This window comes from Empidonax traillii, unplaced genomic scaffold (assembly GCF_003031625.1).
Source record: "Empidonax traillii isolate 1590-97213 ecotype Southwest subspecies unplaced genomic scaffold, ASM303162v1 scaffold882:size376633, whole genome shotgun sequence".
In the NCBI taxonomy this organism is placed as follows: domain Eukaryota; kingdom Metazoa; phylum Chordata; class Aves; order Passeriformes; family Tyrannidae; genus Empidonax; species Empidonax traillii.
The window spans coordinates 262,016-288,918 of NW_020956075.1; the positions used below are offsets into that span (position 1 = coordinate 262,016).

General features: G+C 46.1%; 1 protein-coding gene across 2 annotated transcripts; it reads right to left on the minus strand.

Moving 5' to 3' along the window:
- Positions 1-616: 616 nt before the first annotated feature.
- Positions 617-25,409, minus strand: SMYD1 (SET and MYND domain containing 1). 2 transcript variants are annotated; one of them, XM_027902493.1, is made up of 10 exons: positions 25,193-25,409; positions 15,750-15,926; positions 14,867-15,080; positions 13,235-13,365; positions 11,345-11,383; positions 8,488-8,680; positions 4,984-5,076; positions 3,873-4,036; positions 2,199-2,367; positions 617-1,242 (listed from the first exon to the last, which is right to left on the minus strand). In XM_027902493.1, exons 1-10 carry the CDS (start codon positions 25,327-25,329, stop codon positions 1,084-1,086), a joined length of 1,476 nt encoding a protein of 491 aa, XP_027758294.1. In that variant the 5' UTR covers positions 25,330-25,409; the 3' UTR covers positions 617-1,083. The 2 variants fall into 2 exon arrangements, with proteins under 2 accessions (XP_027758294.1, XP_027758295.1); XM_027902494.1 differs by lacking the exon at positions 11,345-11,383 and having other exon boundaries at positions 25,193-25,408.
- Positions 25,410-26,903: the final 1,494 nt, after the last annotated feature.

Consider the following 26,903-nt stretch of genomic DNA (forward strand, 5'->3'; position numbering starts at 1 on the left):
CAGAAGTGTCAAACAGGAAAAGCCCTGATTTTGCTTTCTTGCTATCCTGCTGAGGAGCAGGCATGGGATTCTTGAAAAACCTTTTCATCTCCTGGCTGCCACTGAGGGTCTGAAGCAAACCAGTTGTATTTTGAGATAGATGGGCAGACAGCAAAGACCTTTTTTAAACTAGAAATCCAACCCTTACCTTTAGACTTTTCCTTAGCTAAGTTGGATGTCCACTGGCAGCTGATCCATGGACTATCCCTTTTTTTATCAATGCAAAATTGATTAAGGACCTGTCTAAGTCAAAATCCACGTGCCTAAAGGCAGCAAGTGAGTAAAGGCGGATACCCCTCCTTGGGAAATGTTTGTTCAGTTACAACAATCCACACAGCCAGTGCACGACACTAGAGCAACTGGCTTCTGGCATGGGTCCATCTGCTGCCATCACTGCAGATATTTTCTGATTTTTAACTCAGGAGACCAATTGGCCCTAATTAACTTACGTTGATGTAGGAATTCCACTTAGTCTCACTTGCAAAGTGCCCACAGTTTGATGTTGCAGCTGTGCCAGCTGTAGAATCATTTTCCAGCACTTTTCATAAAAAATGTACCACTGAACACAAGCACCATCTCTGGGTATTACTGAGTTTGCACTCAATGCCTGCAGAAATACATGACACTTTTTGGAACCAGCTTCCCACTTCTACCATCCCATGGACATCACTGGAAAGAAATTATGTCATCCCAAGGAAGTAACAGAACCACTTAAGCAAAACCATTTAAAATGTAGCAAAGGACTTCATAATCAGGACTTGTGTAGAGAGAAACAGGCTTCCAATAAAAATGTAAATAATTTTATAACATGTTGTTCTGCTTTGATTTTTAATGCTAGTGGTAGAAAAAGGATGTTGTTTCTGCCAAGACCTCTTCTGCTTTCAGCCCTCAGAAGATTTTTCAGGATTTCCCCCCAGCAGGTCCATGCTGTCAGACTGGTGCCACTGGAAACAACCCTTATGGATACAGTACATTCCTATAACACCTTCCCAGTGTTTGGAAGCGCCACAGGTGATGTCATCCTACAGGTGTGGATTTGTGTCATTATTCCTTTTTGTGGAAGAGGCCTGGTGCATTCTCATTGCTGGGTTCAGGCATGACTTGGATCTTCTGGTTCTTGAGGGCAGCTTCCCTCATCTTGTAATACATGAACTCATTCTGCTGGAAGAGGCGCAGCTCCATCTCCGTCTGGACACGCATGGCCTGAGGGACACAGCAGGTTACAGAACCTGTCACGCAGGGAATCTCGAAGCAAGTGGACAAAACACAGCCAAAAGACAGGCAGTGTCCTCCAGGGATGTCCTGGGCCATATAATGACCTAGGATATATTTTTATACCTGCCTGTGAGTTTACTCAACCCTTGGCTTAGCAGCACAGAGATAAGCATGAGCTGTATATCCACTATTTTCCTCCCAAACTAAGTGTGAAGGGAAACACAGAAATGGAAGTGCTGCTTTGCTACACACAGGGGAAACTCTCAAATAAAGGATTTCATTTGGCACCCTGTAATTTTTTGAGGGCAATAAGGAAGAATGCTGTAAAGCCAACAGGTCACATTAAGTGAGCTAAAGGCTAAGTATATGACAGATTCCCCAGCTGCAATTGTAAACAGTTCCTCATATCTGAGCAGATGTAACTCCCTGGGATCTGCAGCTCTTTGACTCTAAGATAGGAAATACCCATCAGTCATCTGAGGAAAAAATGCACTGCTGCTTAGAAGGAATGGAGAGTGGTAAACAAAGAAGAATGAACACCAATAAAGAAAATCAGTTGGTAAACTGGGAACATCCACCATAGATAATCTGATATAGTTAAATTACAGTGCCAAGCCTCCAAGAGCAGCAAAATCAGACTGTTGGTGGAATGGGAGGCTCTTTCCTTGGGCACAGCAGTTTCAAAGAAGATTCAGGGGCTCCGCTGCCATTTTAAATCTATGTTCTGGTGCAGGATAAAACCCATTTTTCAGGATGAAAATTTCCAGTAGGAAGGGGGATGCATCTCCCAGCAGACCGTAGCACTCTCCATGAAAGCACAGCATTATTAAGAAGCAGTCAGTACTTGATACATCTCTCAGCTCTTACGGATGGGTTGTTTCTACAGCTTGAAATATAACTTTGCCCAGACAGAGAGCAAAGACGACACAGGAGATGGCACCTACCTCCAGATCTTTGGTAATTGGGTGGGAAGGTCCGTGAGTTATCAGGAGAATGGCATAGGCTTTACAGATCAAGCCATGCCCAGCTTCAATGAGACCAGCGTGCCAGTGAGTGACTCCTGCCCGCATCACAGCCATCCCCAGCTGCGCGTTGTTGGGATGATATATTTTCCTGGAAACACATTGAGTAATTGGGTCAGGAAAAAATCAGGTTTCACAGAAGCTTGTCAGCGATGTGGTATGTTTGCCAAAGAGCAGGTTGTTTACTCAGGAGAAGAGCCTACCAGTGCCACCAAAATGTGCAGCCCTGCCTAAAAAGAGCAGGCAAACACGTTGCACAAGGACAGAGCTATACGGGGACACGAGTTGTGAAAGATGAACCACCTGTGAACAGGGTTCATTCCACGTTGTTTTGGCACAAACAAAACTTAGATCTGACCCTACTACTCAGCTGGCACCAACTTGGCGCTTAGTGAAATCAGAATGCAACAACTACCAGATTCTCAATAAAAGTGGGAAGAGAAACAGGTGGTTCCCGAAACTTCAGAAATATTCATGTCACCCCGTGCAGATGCGCCCCTGCCTCTGCGGACTGTCAGTACCTGAGGTGGGAAAAATGAAACCTCTCCCCTGCATCCAACTTTAGAAGCTGAAGCAGAGTTAGAAGCTGCTTGGACCTACCTGAAAACCTGCCTTTAAGGGTTTATTTGGCATATTGAATTGGCAGATCTTAAATCAAGGAAGGAAACTACCATAGTCCTCACTGTGGTCTGAAAAGCTGAGGAACACAGAGGGGAAGGAATTTCCTCTGTGTGATTCAAATAGCTCAGTGCCAGGGCTGGGACAATTAAAGTTGCTTGTCAGGCCTTTGAGCCAGGCAGGTGACTCTGTCACCCCACTGCAAAAGAACAGAATACCACAAGCCTTTTGGGCTAGAACCGACAAGAAGACAAGTAATGAGTATAAGATGCTCTTAGCAGGATGGTGAATGAGCTGATGAACTGGGCTTTTCTGTCTTCCCTATGGTTTCCATTACTTCCTTTTTTCTTTTTCTCTTTTGTTTTTCTCTCTCTTTTTTATTTTTTCTATTAACTACTCATCAGTCCTGCCACAAAATCTCAGTAATAATAAAGCACACAATTTTTACTGTGAGATTTACCCTGGATCTATGTGAACTAAGCCTGAATTTCTTCATTCCTACTTAGCATCTACCCTGGGACTAAATTAAGTAGCCAAAATAAAATCCACGAACTATTCAAGAGTTAAGGGGTATCTTGAGTGACAGCCATTTGACACGGTTTCTCTTTTCTCTGCAAGTTCTCCTTCCTGCAGGGTGCAGGGGAACAGACCATCACCTGCAGTGACAGCCTCTCTGTCCTACACCCAGGCTCTGTGTCTTGCTGTCAGGGCAGCCCTGAGATGCTTCTGAGACAAAACAAAAGGCTAACAAAAAGTGTACCCAAACCAATTGCCAGGTCAAGTTTAGTAAATTGAGGTGTTTGGGAGCTCTTGTGCATTTAAGAAGGGGTCTCTCTCTATCTTATGATATATTTACAGGTTCACATCTGAAATTCAGCACCACTGCCCTGATAGGAGCAGAGTAAGAAAATTATTGCCGTAACACTGCTTAACATTACATAAGCACAAAGAGCTGCCAAAAACGGGGCACAGACATACAGGTAGCCATCCACCATCCTCTTGGCATAGTCAGCTGCTTCCTCAAACATCTGGAGGTAGGAGAGCACCTCGGAGGCAATGCTGAGGATCCTCAGGAGGTAGATGTTCGTGTCCCCCAGCACAGGCTCCTGTTTCTGCAGGCAGTCACGGCACAGCTTCACAACCTGCACGTGGGGGAAGCAGGGGGAAGAGGGGTAAGTCCGAGCACCTTTGGTCCTGAAGCTGTGTAGACTCCAGGAGGTTGGGTTTTGTAAGATACCAAGTGACCTACAGGACTCTTATACCCCAGTGCCATCCACCCAACCTCCTGCAGGCACTTGATGCAAGGAACAGTCTTAATGACCCCACAGGGCTGGAGACACGGAGCTGTACTGCACCCAGCTCTGATCCAGCATCCAGATTTCTGCTCTGGGAGGGCCTCACCCTTTTCCCAAAGGAAGTTAAAACACAGAGGTTGCTACTCAACCTGGAGTGCTCTCTGAAGAGAGCAGTTAAATATTTCCTAGGTGAGCAAAAGAAGCAGAAAGAAAGAAGTGACTTGTGCTCTCTCACCCTTTGCCCTTGTAGCCTGTATTCCAGGTGGGATATGGGTGTCCCACACCACACACCCATCCACAGCACCTGACAAATGAGCAACATGAAGAGCCAGGAGAGGAACAGCACAAGCAAAGACTGCCCACAGCTTGATGTACCCAGTCTTCTGACAGTCCTGTCCCTCTCCCAGATCTCCTGTTTTCCTTTTTATGAGGCTACCTGGCAGAGCTGACTTGTTACACTTGCCCCGTAACTCATGTTTTTCACCCAGGAGGCCCTTGGTTCAACACCTGTGTCAGTCAGAGGTGCTGAAAGTCACCTGAATCTCCTTGTATCATCTTTACAAAAGAAACTAGTCTGGGATGTTGTGTGAGACACGTTTGTGTGTTAAAGAGGGCAGAAACCACTGTCAGCTTTTGCAAACTGAGCTGCCAAGAGGGCAGGAAGCACAGGAGGATATTCAGGTTACAGCAGTGGGGAGATTGTTTCATCCTTAAATCATGGATGTACAGAGGGACAAGGCCTGTTTTGCTGGACAGTGTGTATACAGCAAGAGAGCAACAGTACGAGGACTCACTTCATGATAAAGTCCCTCCATGCGGGCCTTGTTGATCTTCTCCAGCGTGTCCTTGGAGAACTGGATGACCTCCTTCACCGTGTCTGCAGAGGGCTGGGAACAACGTTAGGGAAAAACAGTGAGGAAAATGCACTGCCTGACACGTGCCAAAGTACCCTGGCTGAAAGGATGCTCTGCCCACAGTTTGGGAACCCAAATCAGCTCACTGGGGTGCTTCCCACATCACCTCTTACCTTCCTACCACTGGCTGCGTGTACCAATGGGCCCCTCAGACCTGCCCAAGGCTGAAATGGGCTGAAAGGGACCCACTAGTAAGTTAAGAGGTGAAGGTCCTGCTGACTTCAGCAGGAGTGATGCTCATGAGGGTAGTGGTCTCGTATCTCTGCCAGGCACAACCGGGTTCCTCAACCCTCTCAACCACTTCTCCCCTCCGGAAAAGGGACAGAATTGACCCTGCAACTGAGAGGTCTCACAAGATGCCAAGGAGGCTGTGAAAGCCACCAGCTGGTGTGTATCAGCTGTTCCCAGTGCAGCTGCTTCAGATAAACGAGGCTCTTGAATGAGAGATGGGCGGAATAGGAAAGATCACTGAATTTTACCCACCCTGAGAAATGCTGTCATTACATTCTAACACCCTAAAATGGTTGAGCTCAGATTTCATCTGCACCCAGAGAGAAAAATGTGTTTTTCCACACACCTCAAAGAAGTTTGCATTTCATTGTGCATTTGGAGACCTGGTGCACATCCAGGCACAGCTGGAAGAACACTAACGAGCTCATAATTAGCTGCCTTCTCTTTCTTTGTTTGATGCTGAAATACAACATTGTGTTATCCAGCACCACCACTCATTTTCTGCCTTTCTGAGCCTTTCAGATTTGCTTTTTCCAACTGTTCTAGCTATCATGACCTTTCTTTTCATAAATGGGTAATCTGAAATCAGCCCACAATCACATGAGTTCAGGAGTTTGTGGGAAGAGCCTGATCTGGAGACACAACAGAAGGACCTTGGGGTGTGGATCAAAACAGAGAAACAACATTGCAAAGAAGGATGCAAAGGCTGGGAGTCAGGACCATATGACTGTCCTGTTGTCTTTTTCCCACACCTGGCCAATCAGATTTTTGAGGAATCTGAAATTCAGCTAGCTGGGAGAAGCTCTTAAAAGTTTAGAATGGAAGGAAAAAAATATCAGAGCCATATAACCCCCTCCATCTATTTATGGATACATATGTGTGTGTCATGATTCATTATCCTATATTATTAGACTGAAGCTATCATAGCTCATCAGATTTGGGCAGGTGTCTGAGCAGAACACAGGGTGTCCTGGGGCACAGAGCACATTCAAAAGCAATGCTAACATCAGTGCAAACCACATAGGCTTGCTTCCTGAGGAAAGATTCCCAGAATAGGTATTTAAACAGCATTTCCACAGTGGCTTTGTCTAATAAAAATCCTCCCTTGCCTTTACTAAACTTCTAAGTCTGCTGCCGTTATAAACAGTGGGAACTTTGCTACTCTTTGGAAGGGCTGAAGGACTGGAGGTCAGAGCAGCTGCTGGGGATGTAAGCTGTCAGTCTTGCACATATCCCTAGCACTTTTTCCAGGCAGCTGTGAGTGCTGCTGCTCTCAGGCAAGTGTGTCTGAATTCAGAAAATGTGATACAGCCGTCGGCGAGCAGCCGAGCTCTGTGGGTGAGTTCAGCCTGGATACCTATTGTCTGTGGATGGAGTGTATTTTTAACAGCTGAAATCATGCACTTTGCATACTTACAGCCATTTTTCTACACAGGCACTTCAGATTGTGGAGAACATTCACCCACAAGTGCGTGTTTTCCTGCTCTGTGCTGCACAGCACCTCTAATGTCACAAAAAAAGGGGGTGGTGCATCTCTGGTGGGAGGTGTCCCTTCCCATGGCAGGGACATGGAATGAGATGCCAACTCAAACCATTCTGTGATTGAGTGCTCACTCAAGGTGTGATAGCAGGTGTTGAATGATAGTTGAGGTTTTTTTCAATGCTGTCTACTGGAGAAGGTGTTAAAAATATTTCTACAGAAAGCCAGATAAAAATCCTTCTGCATCAGAGAACTGAGGTCTGGGACAGCTTTATTTTATAAGTAGGGAAGTAGAGTAGTCAGGATTAGCTTCAAGATGAAGCTCAGTAATTTAGAATGGGATTATGGAGTAGGGTGTTTCACCCTAGAGGAGAACTTGACCCAGCAAGCAACAGGTCTCCTCTAGTCCCATGTTCTATTTCCCATGGAAACTCCCTCCTATCAGTTTCCCATTTCTCTAAACCTTTCACACCTTTCTGCAATATCCAGCCTTTCCTGACTGCCACCTACATGAAAGAAGAGCTACAGGGCTGAGCTTGGTTTCCTGGTAACTTCTGAGCTGGAGGCTGAGGGTTCTATCCTCCTTCCCAGGAAAGTGCATCTTGCTGAGTCTCTCCTGGTGGCACTGTTGGTCAGAAGCCACAGCTCCTCATCCCACCTTTGCTTTTTGGTCCTGCCTTACATCAGCCCCTGGCCTGTACTGTCTGATTATGTGACTGCTCAACAGTGCAGATCAATGACTTGAATGGTACATTAAATTGCCCTGCTTTGCCTTGCCTTCCCTTATATACTTTATAGAGCTTGCAGGACTAGAACCCCCCTAAGCTAACACTGCCACGGAGGACAAAATCTATGAGCAATTACATCCTTGGGCAGAGGAACTAAAAAGAAACCCTGAGAGCTGCCAGCACATTCACAAACTGGAGCTGCTGGCCAAACAACACGTGCCACTGCCAACAACAAGACACAGCCTCACACTCTCCCACTCGATGACTTGTGAGACCCCCAAGGAAAACACAGATTACTTAAAAATGAGCAGTCAAACATGTTAATTCTTCACAGCCAGTCTGCCCACAGCAATCATGCACAAATGTCAAGTGATGGTGCAAACTCCACGTGACAGGGCTTTGCAAAGAGGGACTGGAAGCTCGGGCTTCCCACATTCCTGGAGCCGGGGTGATGGTACAAACCATACGGCTTCAGCAGCACTGGTTAGTTCTGTCATCACGAATCACCTGCATCACATTTCCCTGTCTGCTCCTCAAAATGGTGATTCTCTTTCAGTTTGTCAAGAAAAAGCCCCAATCTAGATGCCAGCATTTTTCTCAGCTCTAGACCTAATTTTCCAGTATTTTTGCTTTCTGTCTGTTGATGGACTTTTAGGTTAAAGGCAAATTTTATGGGCTTTTTTTAAATTAAAAACTGCACTTATACTGCATAATAAGGATTAAAATGGTCTTGCATGGTGGGCTCGAATCGGTGTTGTGCCCAGTCAAGGTTCAGTACTGTTCTCGTTTTTCACATTGACACTAGTCACGTTTTTGCCAAAATCTGACTCTGTTCTTATTAAGAGCGTCCCTGTGCTGAGAAACCACAGTCCTAGAGACACACAGATGCCTTGGTGGAGGAGACACAGCCACCACTGGGTTTGGACACAGCAGGACCCACCATACCTTGCTTTCCCCCGCCTTCACCGCCAGCATCAGGTCATCCTTGACCTGTTTCTTGCAGTGCTCGCAGGAGCAGTCGAAGTAGTACTGCTTCTTCAGCTGCTTCCGCCGCTCCTCGCTCAGGTTGAGGAAATCCACGTACGACACAGTCAGCTCATCCCCCGGAGAGATCTTGCTCAGAGCCCGCAGCTCGATCCTGGGTGCAAAGGAGATGAGGTGTGCGCTTGGAGGAGCAGCAGAAGCGAAGGTGGGGCCACAGAGCTGTCAGGGACAAATCCTGCCACCTGCCCCTGCCTTGCAGAGCTGAGCCCTCGCCCTCAGGCCCTGCTTTAGGTCTTCAGGGAGTAACTCAGAGATGAACAGCAGTCTGGTTAACTCTGTACAAAGCAAGAATACAGTCACACCAGTTTTTCCTGCCCCTCTGCAAGGCCCTGGCGCAGATACGTGAAGTTCTGGGCTACAAACAGATTATGACTCAATTACTTTATCCAGATGGGGGTTGAACCTAGACATCAACTTTTATTACGTTGCAGGAGATCTCACCAGGAAACCCCCCCACCCCAAGATCAGAAAGTCCTAACAAAACGCTGACTTTGGACTCAGCATTTTTTAAAAATACTGCTTTGCATGCTACCTACACATCTCTGGCTAGACTCCCAGATCCTGAGCTGTGCTGCCTTCGGTATTGTTTTCACTTCGGAAAGATAAGACAAATTCCCTCTGGGTGCTGCGTCAGAGATGCCCTCACCCTGTTCATGCATCTTTACATAAAGGCTTAGAAATGGTTATCTGGAAAGAGTCTATCTTTTAATAGTTATTTTGACCCGATGCCTATTGCTATTACAACCACAATTCAACTTCCAGTCTCTGTTAAAAAAAATCCAAGGAAAGCCCTTTCTCTTGTGTCATTCCCTGCAAAACCTCTTAAATAAGATGGACATCCAAAACTACTCCCTTGCTTTTTCACTCCACACACTGAATCTCCCAGCTGCTCTGGGCCATCTCTCAGTTGCAGGGGCTGGACAGGCACAACTGGCTGAAGAATTTGGCCAGAATGGGGAAAAAAACCTCTACCAAATACCAGCTGTGAGGTGGTGCTTCTGTATCCATCTCCTCCCCCAACTACTAGTGAGCTCAACAGCCTGTTTGATGTACATACCTGTTACGAGATGGACCTTGGGGGGATGTGCTGCCCCCACCTGAACATGAGGTGCTTTAGGTAGAACCCAGTAAGGGCATCACCAAACACAGAGGTGGCAGAGGACTCACAGGTCTCACCAGGTGCATTAAAAGTAAGTCCTCTGAGGAAGACATGACTTACTCTGTGTGATCATATTTTTGCAAATGATTGTAAATCTCCCCCAGTTCCCTTTTAGTTCCCTTGTAATTCCCATTACAGGCTCTCAGCACCAAGGGCGTAGCTCTGAGCCTTTCAGCTATGCTAAAGCTGCTGTAAAAATTACTCTCCGAGGCTGGCCTTGACCTTCTCTGGCTGTTCAATCATACCAACAGCATATTTCGTACAGAATTTGTCACTAAACATGCCATTGTCACAAAGGGCGGGAATTAGTTATGCCACAACCACGGGAAAGTGCCAGCCAGAGAAAAGTGCAACCTGCTACTCCAGGAGAAAGTGCATGAAAAGGAGCAATTCCCATCGGAGAGGTTTACACATATAAACATTCCTGTTCACACCTAACAGGATTCTCGTTAAAGTGAGTCATGCAACCAGAGAAGCAAAATCAAGCCTCTGACTTCCGTGATGCCCCTGATAGCTCAAGCACTATAGGTATATTTTAAGCAGCCATCCCTTGTGTGGAGGGGATTGATAGCCTTTGGGATAAGCCAGGAAACACATGGCATATTTCAAATGCTATAGTTAAAGAGACACTGTCAGCCACTGAGCTTGTCCAGTGTTCTTTAACCCAGTGTCTGCCACAAGCAGCAAGGACCTTGATAGCTGCATGCACAGGCACGGCGAGTGCCTGACAGCTCAAAACTCAAACTGCCCCAAAATAGCAACTCTAATCAGAAGTGAAACACGTGTTCCTTTTTATGGCCCTATCTATAATCTACTGAGTAGGTATCAGTGGTGAAGAAGAGCACTTCCAACCTATTTCACAAGTTGTTTGAGGAAATTACAAGTCTGATTGAAATTAAAGTTTAAAGACAACAGCGGGGACTTAATAGGACTGAATATAATATACCAAGTGCCATGAGCTAAGCAGAGACTTTTTTTTTTTTTTTTTGCACATATTTTTGTGCTTTATTTAGTTGAGATCAGGTAACAGTGGCATCATTAAAAGGTGAAACATTAATCAAGTATTATGATAAAAAAGGATTGAAACCTGCATCTCACGGAACTGCTATTGTAGGCAGAGCATTCATCGGGCACTGTTTGTTGCAGAAGAAACGTGGACCATTTAGTATGTCAGTAACACAATCATTTCTCATCTCCTAATATGCAAGGTTTTATTTTGGGCTATACAAGATTAGCAAGACCTTGTTCTGACTTTCACGCTCTTGCCATGGTCAGGGGAGGAGAAATGAGAAGTGCAGAGGGGAAATACTGACAGGAAGGAAGCCAAGGGAGAGGGTGGGAAGGTAGGGAATTCACCCTAAGGGCGACAGTCACAGTATTACCACTATCATTTTAATTTACTACAAAATGCAGAGTTAAGTGAGATTTGGGTTTAGTGGGGCTTTACACCAGGAAGGAGGAGAAGTTTAGAAAACAGGGAAAGTGAAATTTGCTGCAAACAGAGGAAGCCCCTTGGGGTGTTTGCATCTTTTCCATTAAACATGGGGCATGAGGGGTACAGGGCAGCAGAGGGGAATGATGCTTTCAAGACTGACCCACCTCATCTGTGTGTGGAACATTGATCTTACAGCCTCATGACTGAAAGACAAAACAAATATCTGCAGTTTACACACATAAAAGTACAACAGAAAAAAATGGGTACACGGCATAGCACATTGTGACATCACTGTACTGACAGGAGACAAGGGGGTTCCCTGTGCCTGGCTCATGATGAGAGCTCATGAGAGCTTCCCTTTTGCTACGCATTATAGGATTTTGTGGAGAACTGCCCTGGCACTGTGATTTTAGGAGTGGTCCCAGTCAGGGGACGTGCAAAACCTGCTTCTGACATTTGGCAGGCACAAGGGGATTAGTTCTCCTGGACAGAAATGTCTCCACTGACATCAGCGGTTGTGGTCCCTAAAGCACAGCTTGAAATGGAAATCAGGCTGAGATATCAGCCACGAGGACTGTGCTCTGTATGATGAGTTCGTGGGTCCCTAAGTCTAGTATTGTGCCTTGAGTGCTGATAGAGAGCTCAGTTCTCATAACAGCAACTTATCATCAGATTTCCACAGAAAGACGGGAAACCTTCATAATTTAACCAGGTGGTCAAGTTTAAAGTCAGTAAAAGCATACATGTGAGAGCTTTGACAATCTGCCAGGTAAATAAAATGCCAGTCTTCTACCTACTGCCCAGGAAGTCAGACTTCAGGGCTGCTGTCACTGCTGGTTACCTCCTCCACTTCTGGAAGCTGGTTGGAGAGGCTCTCCATCACCCCACTATGGATCTAATCCAGGACAACTGGATATCACAGCACAGACTCCAACTTGACTTTGGATCAGACCCTATTTCCCACCAAGGTAATCATCCTAATGCAGTTTTGTTTTCTCTTTGCTTGTTTACCAGCTGCTTGATAAGTGCTGCTGTGGTTTTATCAGGGAAAACCAGCAGTGATAACTGGAGTGCAGAAGCAACGTGTTAGTTAAAGAAGGGGAGGCTGGGGAGGGGGTTAACTTATAGCACTAACGTTTAGTGAAGACAGGAAGCTGTAAAATCCTAGTGGAAGAGTTTGGAGGAAATACTGTGGCTGTGCAGTTTTTGAGAAGCAATTTCCCCCAGTTAACGTCTTGAACACGCTGCAACTCGCTGGATCAGCAGCAGTTTATACCTGTCAGGGCTCGGAGGCCAGGAAGGGCAGAGCACCCTTCCTGTGGGCTGTCCCAAGCCCTGAGAGCAGCAGCCTCCTCTCCCAGCTCTGATGAAACATTCCTGCATTTCCCACTGAATCTCTTCCCGTTTCGCTTTTCTCTCAAAAGCTTTCTTACAGGACTTGGGTGGGAATGGGGAAGCTCAGTGGCTTTAGAAGCATCCTGCACTCAGACATGACACTGCTTGCAGATGAGAGTTGCAATTGCAATTAAGGTCCCATTGCTAAAGTGTTAATCAGTGATTAATGGAGATGGAACACTCTCACCAGATGAGGGTTGTGTTAGGAATGGTTATGAACACCTCAGCTGATTGCAAGTTTAGTTATGAGAAACTTGGACTGTGGACTCAATATAATCCTTAATAAATTACTTACTGGAATTACTCCATAACTATTGATGCCTCAATACAAGGGGGAGCTAAACAGCTGCTTACTGCTTTATCTACCTATTTTGAGTCGTTACAAAACTCAAAAAAAAAAAAAAAGATAAAATTTTTTTCTGGTTGCTAGATTTAGAGTCAAAACTTGTGTATTAGTGCATCAGATGATAAGTTTAAAAATAACAATGAGAGAGAAAACAGTTCCTCCCTAGAAAAAAAATACTGATTTTTTTTTTTTCTGAGCTAGAGAAGGAAATAAGAATGAACAGATTTTCTGAGACAGGGATCTGACACCAGGGCTGGCTGTGTTGCCCCTTAGGATGCCTCCCTGTTGTGCCCAAGGGAAGAAATCCACTCACTTGCCATTGTTGAAGACAACAGTACAGTTGGGCCAGCAGTCGTGGTTGGCCTGGCAGAGGTTGGGGAAGATTCCCACACCAACAGCCTGCAGTCCTCTTTGGTCACTGAGGGTGAAGCCGTTGCAGCTGATCTGGTCCCAAAACACAGGCAGGTAGAGGTGTTAAAGAAGAAAAAGTTGAAAACCCTCAAGCTGGGGCAAAACATCAAGAGCAGCAGTGCAGGACTCATGCACAGGGACCAACTCAGAGCAGAGCTGAGTAAATGTTGCAGAATATTTGCTGTTAATATTTGGTTGGGAGGCCTAAGATAAACTTGGTTTGACCATGTGCTGGTTTCCTTATATATTTGTTTCCTAGAAATAATTCAGAAAAAGGTCACAGGAAAATGAATTTGAAGCAATTCAAGCAGAAAGCAAAGTTCGCACTTATTAAAACAGGTACCAGTTAGAAATTAACCTTGAGAGCTGCATTCAACCAGGTCATGTTTGCTGGGTTGCCCTCAGAGCTTACAAAACCAAGTTAATTACTACTGTTTGTTAAGAATTTTCAGAATGGCTTTTCCAGGACATTTCTACCAAGAATGAATTATTTTATTTGCCTATATGATGCATTATCATCATATATGAATGGGATAGTTTCTAGTCACAAACACGAAAAAAGAAAATATATGCAAAGAGAAAATAGATAGACCAAAGGAATTCATCTGCTAATTATTTTACCTTGTTAATAGTTTTATTTCCTCTCTGCATTGATTCTGTACATTTTCAGTACTTCCTTACTTCTCCATGGACAAGCTATGCCAGTCATTAGCACATATGTGTCCTCATGTCCAGTGGACTGGATTTTGTTTGTGAGGTGCTATCAAAGGATGCTGTGTCATCTCCCTGTGATAGGGCTGGCAAAATCAACTTCTCTGCCACAACAGTCACTGGTAGAGGTGCAAGCAGAGCGTGTCTCCTCCCAGATCACCCTGGTCCCTTTGGCTCTGCTGGGAGCCGAAGGGTTAGTGTATCACTAACCAACTTGTACCAGAGCTGGGGGCAGAGCAGCTCAGCCTGAACTGGCTTCTAGGAATTTCCCTCTCTGCTACACTGAGAACAAAAATTTGTAGTTAACAAGGTAGCAGTGGATATTATCAAATATAGTTAGAATATTTTACCCTTTTTCTTATATATATATATAATATTTATCATATAAATAATATTTTAAATAAATATTTATTCGATATTATAAATAAATAATCTAATGCATGCAATATCAATAGAAAGTAATGTATATACTAAACAGATCTGATATATTCAAATATATTCTAGGTGTATTTACTAAAAATATGTTTAGATTTTCTCAGCTCTCCTTGGTGCAGAGACGCCCAGTGGGACTTGCGATGACAACGCAGCACCTACCACTGACCAAACCACTTCTCTGCATGTTTAGACAGACAAAATGCTTCAGATCTTGCCCTTGCCATGCCTCAGTTTCCCAGTGTCAGCACAGAAGAGATGGGGGTGGAGAATGGGCAGTCCACAGAGGGATGAAGTCAGCCATCCTCAACTTAGGCCAGCTGGAGCCTTTCTCTGGAAAGCTGGCATTGAACACACCGCCCCATTTGCTCTCCCAACCCCTCCAACATACCACTCCAAAGATGTGGGAGATGAACTGCATGCCAAACTGCTGGCAGTGGGGCGGCCAGAACTCGAGGAAGCTCTCCACATCCGTGCGGAGATCCTTCTTCTCCTCCTCCCCAAAGCTGTCCACGTGGTTCTGCAGCTCGTCGATGGAGACCAGGCAGCCCTCGGACAGCCCGCTGCCTTCCCTCTCGATCTTCCACAGGATCCGGGCAGCCAGCCTAGCCGGGAGACAGCCAGAGGTGTCAGCATCACCACCACCCACCACAGGAAAAGGGAATGAAGGTCCGTCAAAATTCATTTAATGGGTGAGAAATTGTGTGCAGACAGAGACTGTCACACTGAGACTGGCTCAGCTTCAGGTGGCTGATGGCTGGTCACCATCCATAGGCTTTTGAAGGAAAGGGAGAGGCAAGGTTTTGCCCCTGCATTTGTGTTCTCATCTGGAGAAGTGCTGCAGACGCCCAGGTCCCCAGCCCTCCGCAAGTGCTCCCATTTCCCTGGGGAATCCTCTCATTTTCTTACGATAGAGCCAGGATGTGAAGATAAATTAATGCATCCTATAGACAAATTTTGGAAGAGCCCATCTCCCATTCCACTTTTCCACCTACTTTCTCACACCTCCTAAACCATCCAGGGTGGGTTTTCCTCGCCACACTCAGCTGCAGTCGAACTTCTAGGGCCCAACACCAAAAAAATAAAAGCAGGGGCATATCCCTTGCACCCCAGATGCTGTTCCATGTCTCCATCCCCTCAGTCCAAGGATACTCTTGGCACTTCCACCTCCCACCTCCACCCTGTCCAAATCAGGCCACCCAGTTCTTCCTTGCCGTGGGATGCCCTGTCCTCTCCCAGGCTGGCAGCTGAGCCCCCCGGGGGTCGGCTCTCACCTGATGTTCTCAGAGGGTGCCTTGCCGTGCCTCTTGATGGCAGAGCACTCGTTTTTGTGGTTGAGCCAAGCCGCCCTCTGGCAGGTCCGGTCACAGTAATAGGCAAACTTGCACTGGCCGCAGCGGTGCAGCCTCTCCTGCCGCTTGAAGCAGGTGTGACAGATGACATGTGTCAGGCTGGAAGGACAGAAGGACACGTTGGCTCACTCGTACCTCAGTGAGGGCCAGCTCAGCCCAGCTCTGCCAGCTTTGCATCCCTGGGCTCCCCACAGCCACTAAGGATGGACCCCTCGAGATTTTTTGGGAAGATGAAGAAACATCCCACCCAGCTTAATCCTTGTGTGCTTGCCCAGTGCTGTTCCTTTTCTGCTTGGCTACTTCAAAGAGACAAATAGTTTGTTTAAAGGAGGACAGCAATAAAGCATTCCCCAGCTCTCAGCCCTCTTGCCTGAAGCTCATCTGCTCCTCCTCAGCCCTGCTGCCATCAAGAGGATTTTCAGTCTGGTTTTGGTTTCTGTCTGGCCTGTGCTGAAGGACCAGTCACCCACTGCTGATCAGGAAACAGATGTCTGATACGTCTGTGGCTCAGGTGGGCACAAAGAAGAATGTGAAGGCAAAGAACAAGCCCAAGAGCTTCACCTGCCTGCAAAGCCTCTGAATTTGGCTGCAGTGAGCACTCCTCCAAACACTAAGGTTTTCCTGGGCCCCACATGGACCAGGTCACAAAATGGTGCAGTGGCCACCACTGTGCTCAAGAGATTTAGGAAAACATTAGGTGAGAGGGACCAAGCAGGGGCATGGCTTTGAGCTGTCCTAACTACTATCCTAAACTGTTCAGGCACATGCACACCCTAAACATACATCAGCAATGCTCTGCTAGTGAGCAGACCAGAGGAGCACCAAAGTGAAGAAGACTGATAGAGCGAAGTGATTACACAGGGAAACCCTGGGTTTGTGCTGCTTGAAACCAAGACATGTTTCCATGCATTAAAAGGCAGCTTTGTTTGTCACTTCTTTTTGCCACCAGGCCCCAGATGTAGCTGTTCTGGAGGCACTGCACCTGGTGATTGTGGTCTTGTGTTGGAAATGACATGAGGGAGCCAACAAAACAGTCTCCTTCAAGGTAGGTCTTCTCACCAAAGTGTTTCATGTCTTCTCCTCCTTCCTTTGGTTGTGTCGTGTATGTTCCAGCTGTCCACTATCAAAGCCCCAGGCTGGGTGGGTTTGGGGCTCTCATGGTCCCAGTGACTTCAGAGAGAGTTAGCATGGATTAGGGAAGCTCTGAGGGACTAGGACAGGCTTCCAGCAGATCCCCAGGCATGACTCACAAAGTACAAGAGGATTTCCAGCTGTTCGGGGATGGACAAAAAAAAATCAAGCAGCTGAAGACAGAGGAAAGGTGAGCTCTCAGGAGCACTGGGTGGAGTAGGACATAGGGTTGGTTGGCTGTAATGCCACATTTAGGGACCAATATGACCAGTTGCATTTATGAAAACAGTGAGATTTTTATTAATAAATCTCGGGCGTTTTCATCTTCATGAGGCTGGTATGTTGCTGAGCTGAGATCATTATATATCAGTTACTGAATGCTGGTCAATGGCACAAAATATGCCAATGATGGGAGTGGTGTTAAACATTAAATATACTGAGCACAATGCCCGATATCAGGATGTGCTTCCACTTCTTCTCAGGGCATGAAGTCCTCCCTGTTTGGTCTGGCATCAGCTTTAGCACTGGGCTCTTCAGATCACTTAAAGCCTTCCCACAGAGGGGCTAGTGATGCATATTTCTCCTGCAAATCCAAAGAACCTGACATGTCTTTCTCATGCCAGCAGCAGTAAGTGCTGCTCGCCAGCTATTCCTGCCCCTGGCTCTGCAGTTTAACTGCTGAGAAGTTACTGTGAGTCAGATGGTGATGAGATAACTGGAAAATACCCTCCAACAGGGGCAAATTTCTTCTTTGGGGGGTTCAAAACTGGATCTCCAAGAAGCATCCTACAATTGTATGCACATACCTGAAACCAAGGCTGCAGAAGGAACACATCAGAGGACACTGATGAAGAAGTCTAACCTCCCATCCTCCCTCAGAGAGTGCCCAGGGTCCCAGACCAAGGGGAAACCTCCACCATGTGCCCCTTCCAAGTGTCCAGCTGCTTTCTCCTAGGAGTTAATTCTCTGAGGAGGAGGGGGAGACACTTTGCTCTCCTGCCCAAACAACTTTGGGACTTTCCCCTTGCTGCAAGAGAAGGCTTTTCACTGCCTGATTTGGTGTCTCCAGCTGTCTGCTTCTCCAGGCAACCACCCACTTTATCTGGGCCTCCAGCCAGGCTCCACAGTACAGGAGAGTTTGAATTCCCATCACTCAGACACTGCTGGTGCCAGAAGGGAGGTTTTCCTCATTGCAAAAAGCTCACAGACCACAGAGGCTTCACGATCAAGGGGAGGTTATCATTGTCCACAGCCCAGAGTGGGAAAACTGAGGCACAAGGAAATTTAAAAAAAAATTCTCGATGATCCCATGAGGAGGATGTGGCACAGGCAGGAATCAGACCCACAGCTCCAGAGAGTTCAGCCCAAAGACTGTCCTGCTTCTCCACTATACATAAATATATATATATATACCCATACATATGCATATTTATATCCATCACACTACATTTAAAAACGTTTCTTCTTTCCTCTGGCAGTAATCTGTGAAGGGTTGACAAAATCAGCTCAGTGCCTTGGCTTTTGCAGGATGAAGAGGGTCATCAATTTAAAAGCAGGATGACCCACAGCAGACAAAACCACATGCAAAAATGAGGTTTGGAAAACGAAGTTTAGAAAAATGAGCAGTGCCAGAGGGAGCCCAATGCAAGGCAAGCACCTGGAATGGGGCAGGGGGAAGCATGTGTTTGGGAACTGGGATAGAGCCAGCCTCACCGTGTCAAATGGAAGAGCTGGGAGCTGATGAGAAATGTGAGGCTGTGCTCTGTCAGCTGTCAAGTCAGTGGGGCAGAGAGGTGCAAGAGGGATTACACTCCTTGTAAGGCAAAGGAGAGCCAGAGAGCTGATAAAACCTGCGTGGTTATATTGTGCTGGGAAGCACCTCGGGGAATGGGGCTCCCTCCTGCTGCCTGGGTGTTCTGAGGGCCGTCAGAAAGCAGAAAAAAGAAGTTTCTTTGTAGAGAGGAATGACAGGTTGGAAGGGAACACAGTGCAGCGAACCCCAAGTTCTCAGACAGGTGCTTCTCTCCCCCCCAGCTTGCTCCCTCAGAACAGAAAAATACTGAAACGCTGGCTTTGCATTTTGCTGTTTATCATATAGAGTGTCCAGAGCTTCCAAAGCAAATCCAGTTGGCAGAACTTACCACCAGCTCTAGAAATTTCCCATTTCTGAGGAGATGCAGCAACACACAAAAAAAGTTATGCAAGACTTTCCGAGAAAGCAAAGGAACAGTCCAGCCAAAATTACTCACAGGTAATCTGACTGGCAGGCTTAAGAAATGCTGCATCTCTCCCAGAGCCCTTGCAGGATTCTCCATGCCCAGAAATGTTTTAAAAGAAGACTGGTTTATTGACAATGTGTCCTAGCCCAGACCTCCCCTCTCGGTACAGAGCAGTCCAATCCCATGTGGTCAGGATGCTGCATGGCCAGGCAGCACCACAACTTTCTGGAGAGAACCCTGGGTAGGTGACTTCTAGTGTTGTGCCTGCCCAGGAGCCCTGCAGGTTTCAGCCCTCAGAGTCTTGGTGCTCAGCTTCCCTCGCTTTAACACAGGGACAACACAAGCGCTTTCTGCTGTGTCTACGTACGCCACGGCCTCCGAGGTGATCTCTGGCCACTCATTCACTGCCACCTTCCACACTGTGAGCCTTTTGCTCACCCTGCCCAAAAGCAGGACCTTCATTAATACAGTGATATCTCCAGCCTGTCAAACCTTGCCATGTCAGTGATTTAGGGCTGACTTGGAGGGCAGATGCCACTGACTGACTCACTAAATGACTTTCTCAGGTTTCCTCGGCCTCTCATCCAAGACTCAGCCATGCTGAACTCTGAGAAACTCATGTGCTCTGATGTTACGTAGATGAGACGCACAACTACAAACTGCTAATCCTGGATGAAGCTACAGTGACAAAAGCAATGATTCAATGTGACAGCCAGAGGTGACAGAGCACTGACAACTAAACCGTGGCTCCTGCAAGCACGGCTCTCACTGAAAGCAGGAGAAAACAAATAACTCTTGGGACTGCTTGGATTGGATTCAGATGGATTAAGAACTGTTGGACCTGCCAGGACAGCGGGCTGAGCACTGTCACGCAAAATGTATTAACCTCATCTCTGAGACATTCACAACCCAAACATCTGCCATCCAGCACACACAGCATCTCATTCACTGGCCTGGAAAAGCCAGGTGAGATGGCTGCAGTGCAAAGAACAGAGGAGGATTTCATTGAGTAGCTGATGGACATAGTGAGGACCTCCCAAACTGTTTAATGCAGGTTCGTTCTACTCTGTACATCCCAGGTGAGACACACGGATGAACTAACTTACACCCAAATCCTATTTATTATTGGCTGGCTGTCCTAAACGTGCTACAGAGGACAGCAGAACAGCTTAAGATGTAGGCAAAGTCTCCTTGGCTTTCAAAGCAGAGGCTGTAACACTTCAATAAAGATAACAGCCTAAGGAAATGCACCTTCTGTTTCAGCAATGAAAGGACAAGGGTGGTGCTCAAAAGCTGGTTTCCACTGAGACTACCTAATGATTAACTATTAGCACAAGAATGGGTTTGCTCCTTTAAAAAGGAGCTTAGTAGTTTCATCTTTAAAATGTCAGGGATGACATATCCCAGTTTGTCTTATTTGACTGCAGGATTTATTTTAGACTAATTTTTGACTATTTTATTTTTAGTCTTTCTTTACAAAATTTCCCAGCCTCTTTTTAGAGGTGTGGGTGTGGTTTTCTTTTAAAAGGATTGTTTTTTTTCCCAGGTTTTTTCTAAGCTTTTCAACAAATGAGACAATAATAAAAAATCAAACCCCAGAACATTTTAAACAGTGTAAATATGATCACATTAGCTCACAGTTTTTATTGGCATCAATTCAAGGAATTCTTTTCCATAATCTTTTCAGAATCATGCTGTTACGGAAAATTTTGGATTTCTTATATCCCTAGCTACAATAACAGAGCTCCCCACATTTCCTTGGAAAACGTTTTAGGCCTGTTTCATACATCAAAAATAAGCGTCAAAATTGCATGATCTCATTTTTTTAGCAATCTGTAGATCACTCACCAAGCAGCCCCTCAGGTGATCTTGGCTTTCTACCACATGACACTGTTTCCCTTGACTACTGTCTCTCAAACCCCACTGGCCAAAGAGCAAACCTTCTCTTGCCGAAGGCTGACAGAGACATACGAGGGATCCCCGTGCTCGTAGGAAATGTAAACTCTTACAGGCTTGAGAGCCAACTGATGTGCCAGAGGAGAAGGTCACATACAGTACATTGAGCCCAGGCCCCAGGAATGCCATCGTCCTGAAGGTGGCAGTGAGGGAAGGAGGGCCTGAGATCTTCAACAAGAAAGCCAAGAGGGAGGAAGGATTAAACCCTAGCACACAAGCAGAGCACTAGAGAGAAGCTTCAGTGAGAATGGAAATGCACAGAGGCTTTGCAAATTGAAAAATTACCCCAACAACAGCAATTAATCCCTTGAGAAGATACATTTCCAGCCCTCTGCATCTCCTTTAGGGCAAAACAGGCCTGACACTGGTATTTTCTGAGAGATATTTCAGCTGGTAACAGCAGGGCTGAATCAAACACAGATCAGAATGTCTCTACACTTTATCCAAAGAGCAAAATACCGAAGATCACACTGAGTTCTGCACTCCCTTTCAATCCATATTCACCATCTCTCTAGGCAGCCTTTTCTCATTCAGGTAGAAGTAACAGGCTTGATACAAGAGTCAACAGCAGGTAAACACTGTGTTAAGCAAAAAGGTTATAGAATCACAGAATCAGAAGGGTTCGGGTTGGAAGGGACCTTTAAAGGTCATCTGGTCCAACCCCCCTGCCATGAGCAGGGTTAGTCTGGTGAGTCATACCCTGGCCTTAAAATCTAAGAAACTATGAGCTGGCAAATGTTTACAGGAACCTTCTTTAGCTTTGAGTTTTACGCACTTCTGGACTAAAAGTCTCTGGCACTGCATAAGAAACTGCTGCTCAGATGACCATCACTGGGCAGAAGACCGTTAGCCCTCACCAGCCTTCATGACTTTAGGGGACTGCAGGGGCTTCCAGGGTGGGATGCAGGCTGGAGATTTAGACATCTGGATGTTTTCATCTCTACCTCCTGGGTCTAAGGAGACATTCCATCACAACACTCACTGGGGTCTGGAAAGTCATTCAGCTCAAGCAAGGGTGTCTGTTTTCAGTGCCCATCCTGGTGTTCCATTGATTACATGGGCACTCAGCACTGGATTCAGTTGTCTGGACACAGGAGTTCAGTGCTATTTTAGGCTCTGCAGGGACACCCAGACAGCCTGAGAAGAGGTCTGATTCTCATACATCCTGGTTTTTACCTGTCACCCCTAAGAGGGTGTCTCAGACACCCTGGGCATCTCAAAATCTCTAAAAAGACCTTGGGTTTGGGTGTCTCCATTTGCAAGCTGAGTCCCAAAGCATATTGCTGGACAAGCAAAGTAGAGACCAGCTCTGCTCTCTACTGCTTCTGTGGTTGTCTTTATGCCCAAAGAAACCTGGGATCTGTGGAAAATCTGGTCACATATTTGGTAAGACCTGAGCCAAAAAATTAAACCCACCAACCACTCGCATTTGAGTCTCCTTTCCATAGGACACATACAGAGTGCTAGAGATTAGGATGCTGAGTTGAATTAGAATGAGGGACTGTGAACTTTGGGTTTCTCTGTGCAGGCTAAGTGCCTTTTTAATAGCACAGACTCAACACCAATTTTAGGACCTATGCAGGTGTGTTTTTGGGCAAGGAAAACCCCATGCCTCTTACTGGACTCACCATCCATGCAGAGGCAACATCAGTTCTTTCAGGGCAAAAACAGCCACCATGGCCCAGTGTGGATTTACTCTTGCAGGTCCTACAAGGATCCACCCTGCCCTTCTTTGACAGCAATCAATTCAATGGGGTTTTGATGCAACTGAATACTCTGGGATAGCAGTAGAAGATGTCTTCAAAAACAAAGTTTGGGGTTTGTAAGAAAAGCACCAGGGTAATTTCCACAACAAAAATGTGTTTTCCCATTATATCTCAGGCCCAGCTTATCCCCTGTCAAGCACCAACCAACAAGCATTTAGTTGGCACTGCCTGTTTCAGATTTGGGGACTGCATTTCCCCACTGACCCACATGAAGTGTTTTGGGATGAAATGTGTCACAGGAGGGTAAGAGTCCATTATTATTTCACAACAGGAAGAAGAAAGATCAGGATGCCTTGAAGCCATCTCCATCCTGTCCCCTCACAGAGAAGCGATGTGTTTATCTTGCCCCCTTGCTGCTCAGCTTCTGGACCTGCCCTTTGGAAACTAAACAAACCCAGCGTGGGGAGGGAATGAAGCACATCTCTCCCCATCTGAGGTTTTCTGTTGGAAACCTAAGCCTGAGACACAGTCTGCAGTCTAAGAGCTGATGTAGTGACAGTTTCTCCCCTTATCTCACATTACACAAGTGACATTTGAAAATGCAGCAAAGCTGTAGCTCTTCAGCATGGGCAGCTCTGCTCTATGCATGATGCTTGCAACATTTCACATATAAGAAAAGAAATTCTCAATCAGCAGTCAGAAGCCAAAATGTTTTCAATGTTTTTTTTTTCTTTCTTTTTAAAAAATGAAGTATTATTAATAAGGCATATGGGAGAAATAATTGTCCATATGCACTTCTAAAGCAAACATAATATCACCAGAAGATTCCAGCTAGTGACACAAGTGAAACTGAAGTACAAGAGCTAAAAGGACACATCAAGGAGAGATGATTTTGTCCCCAACTACTGTAATTGAGCTCAGGGCTAAGACTTCAAGAACTCAGCATTTTAAAATGAAAAATGACATTTTTAATGTGACCTCTTGCCATGACAGATTAAAATAAAAGCTAAAGGTGTCATTGCTGCTATTGCAAAGATTCATAATCATGTTCACCCACTGACAGTTAAAGGACAAGGAAACAGTCAGTGAAAGACATACTAAAAAAAAACTTATTTCTTGCTCTGTCCAAGTCTCTGCTACAGCAAGATCACACAGTAGCACTGATCAGCTTCAGGTACAAAATGACTGGGATTAAAACAGCAGCACGACCTCTGCTTGTGCCCCAGACTTCATTAGCAGAGCCTGTTCAATCAGAAAAAGCTCAGCTAGGCAGAATTGCTCACAGCCCTGCTTAATGTGCAGAGTATTTACTAAAGTCATTGGTTTGAGGCAAAAAAATCAGTCTTGGGACTCACCACGACACCCTTGAAGAACACTCACAACTTTCCTAAGCCCAGAATGAAACCTTCAGCTGACATCTAACTCCCCAGTATAAAAATTAGGGCCACATTCTGTTCTTAGTTATTCTCTTTATTATAAGCCTGAACAAATTCCATTCATGTCTGAAGCTTTGTTATAGATTTAGCCCCATGGAGATTAACACAGAAATTGGTTCTTTGCCTCTTTTAGCTTCCAGGTTATTTAAGTGAATCTTCCTCTGATTCAAAGGGCAGAAGTGGGGACCTACCAGCCACACTGGCAGTGCAAGTTAAGCGAATGTTGTTTATGCTTAAAACAAGCAGCAGAAAAGAAAAAAAATGTCCTTGCACCAGAACTTAGTTTCTGGCTGCATCAGTGTGGACATAAATTTAAATCCAGTCTCGTGCAAAAGCAAAAGCAGACACCTGTCTCCAGTTGACTCAGCTATGTGTAAATACAAAATCACTTTAACACAAACAATGTCAGTCGCTGATCCCCACCAGCTCCTGGTGCGAGGGCAGCGGGCGATGAAGCTGCGAGTACAGCTGGAGGTGGTACGTGTGAGCAGAGCACAAAGGAACTCACTTTTATCGTGCATTACGCACCAGAGGATTCAGCAAAGTCAGTCTAGGATTGCTGCACCTGAATCACGCTAACTCCTGGGAGTTCACTGGGGCATGACATGGGGCTGGTTTTTGTGAGGCACAGAATACATGCAACTTTCACTGCATTTGTAAAAGCTGATGACACCAAGCACCTTGCAAGGTCACACATCCTGGAAATACATTGCACCATATTAAAAGTAAAAAAAGATGATCCGAGCCCTGGGAAGCACATTCACTGTAAGCTGTGAACGTATCTACAGAAGTGCTTCTGACTTCCCTTTTGCTCCGTTCTCTGATGGTCCACTTTCAAACTTCCGTGCAACCTGGCAGACGAAATTTTGCATCAAGATTACTTTTTGGTCTGTGTGTTACAAGTGCCTCCCTCTTACCTGTCAAAAACCACGGCTGCATAGGCTGGCTCTGCAAAGATGACATCCCCAGGCAAGAATTCCTTCTGGGCTTTCAAGCCCCTGCCTTTGCCTTCAGTTGTGAACACTTCAACTGACTCCATTCCTCCTTTGGTCATCCCAGGGACCCCGAGGCTTGGGAGGTGGATATCTCGAAGCAAGCCAAGTCTCCTGTCACTCCTATCAACCTGGACTTGCTGCAAGGCCACGCTTATAAAAGGGCCGGGCTCCCCCCACCCCTGGCCACAACGCTTCCCATAGGAGGGGAAGGGGGTGGGAGCAGGAGAGGCAGGAGCCGGAGATCCTCTCTGCACAATATCCCCGACCTACGCAGGGAAGGGACAGGGCTGGGGTTTCTGCTTCATTAGGAAAACCCTCTGCGAAAATGACGTCCGGAATTGTTTCTCCCACCCGCAAGCAGTTGTATATATATGACAACTCAGCTTAATTTATACTCTCCCGTTGGAGAGGGAACGTATTCTCTTTGCGGGGTATTTTTAGCAACCACATGCTTCTGTCTCTCAGGAAGCAACAGCTGAGACAGTGGGATGGGGAGGGCTGCGATGCCTATTTCTGACCCCTGCGCTGTCGTCTGGCTTTTTCTAGAAATCAAACAAAGCTGCTTTATTTTTACCCTCAAGGAGATGGACAGAATTTTTTAGAGGCAGGGAGAACACTGAAACACGTGCCTGGAAATTCTCGGCATCCTGTCACCACCACAGCTTGGAAGAGACGATCCATTTCCCAAATGCCAGTGGCAACATGTGTACAGAGCAGTGAGGAAGGAGCTGGAAGGGCAGCAGTTCAGCGTCAGCTGAGGGAACAAGCAGGACATCTCAGATACCCACACAATTTTGGATGCACTAAAACTCTTTGAAAGACAGTGTTGCACCTGAGAGCCCTCCTCATCTCCAGTGCTCGGTTGTGGATGAGAATCTGAGCCACTTGAGTGGAAAATAGAAATCAAACTCGTGAGCAGCCAGGCCCTGGCTTTGCTCTCTGCCCCAGTGCAAGTTCAGGGGAAAAAGAGGAAAGGCCTCCGTGTATAAGAGTGAACCTCTGTGGAAACTGAACCCAGCCCAGATTGCTGTTCAACATTCTTTTATTGTTTAATAGCACTTCACAGGGCTAGTTCCTGCTAATCTCACCCTCCCACCCCAAGGAAACCTGATGCTGTTTGCTCTCTCAGCACCATGCAGATAACAATGATTGCAAATCTCTTCCCACATCTCTGTGCTGGGCACAGAAAAATCTGTCTGATTAACAGGGAAAGTGAGATGCAGAGAAATAAAGGGGGTGATTCCCGTGCATCCCATGGCAGTAAAAGAAACACTTTACATTTCCAAGGCAGTGGGAATTATCACTGGGCTCTTCAAGACACAGAACTGCTCAGCATCTTCTGTTAAAAGATTCTGGCAACGTTTCCTGCCTGTGAATGAAGCCTGGTATCATACCTCAGCACAAACACCTCGAGTTATAGTCTGCCTGCGTGTGCCAAGCACAAACAATATCAGTCCACAGCTCCATAAATCCAGGGTGATCCGGCTGCTCATGTGATTATGAGCAGTATCTTCCCCAAACAACCAGACATCTCCACTCCTCCTGAGGAGGGCCAGACGCGTCCCAGAGCCATCAGCACAAGCTGTTGTACTTGCACTGTGCAGTGCAGAAAAGCCACTACAGGCAATTAACC

Coding starts and splice junctions, on each gene's coding strand:
- SMYD1 (XM_027902493.1), bottom strand. CDS start 25,329: ATGACCAAAGGAGGAATGGAGTCAGTTGAAGTGTTCACAACTGAAGGC. Junction 4,037..4,983: donor TGGAGGGACTTTATCATGAA/GTGAGTCCTCGT, acceptor CCCCACGTGCAG/GTTGTGAAGCTGTGCCGTGA. Junction 2,368..3,872: donor AGGATGGTGGATGGCTACCT/GTATGTCTGTGC, acceptor ATGTGTTTCCAG/GAAAATATATCATCCCAACA.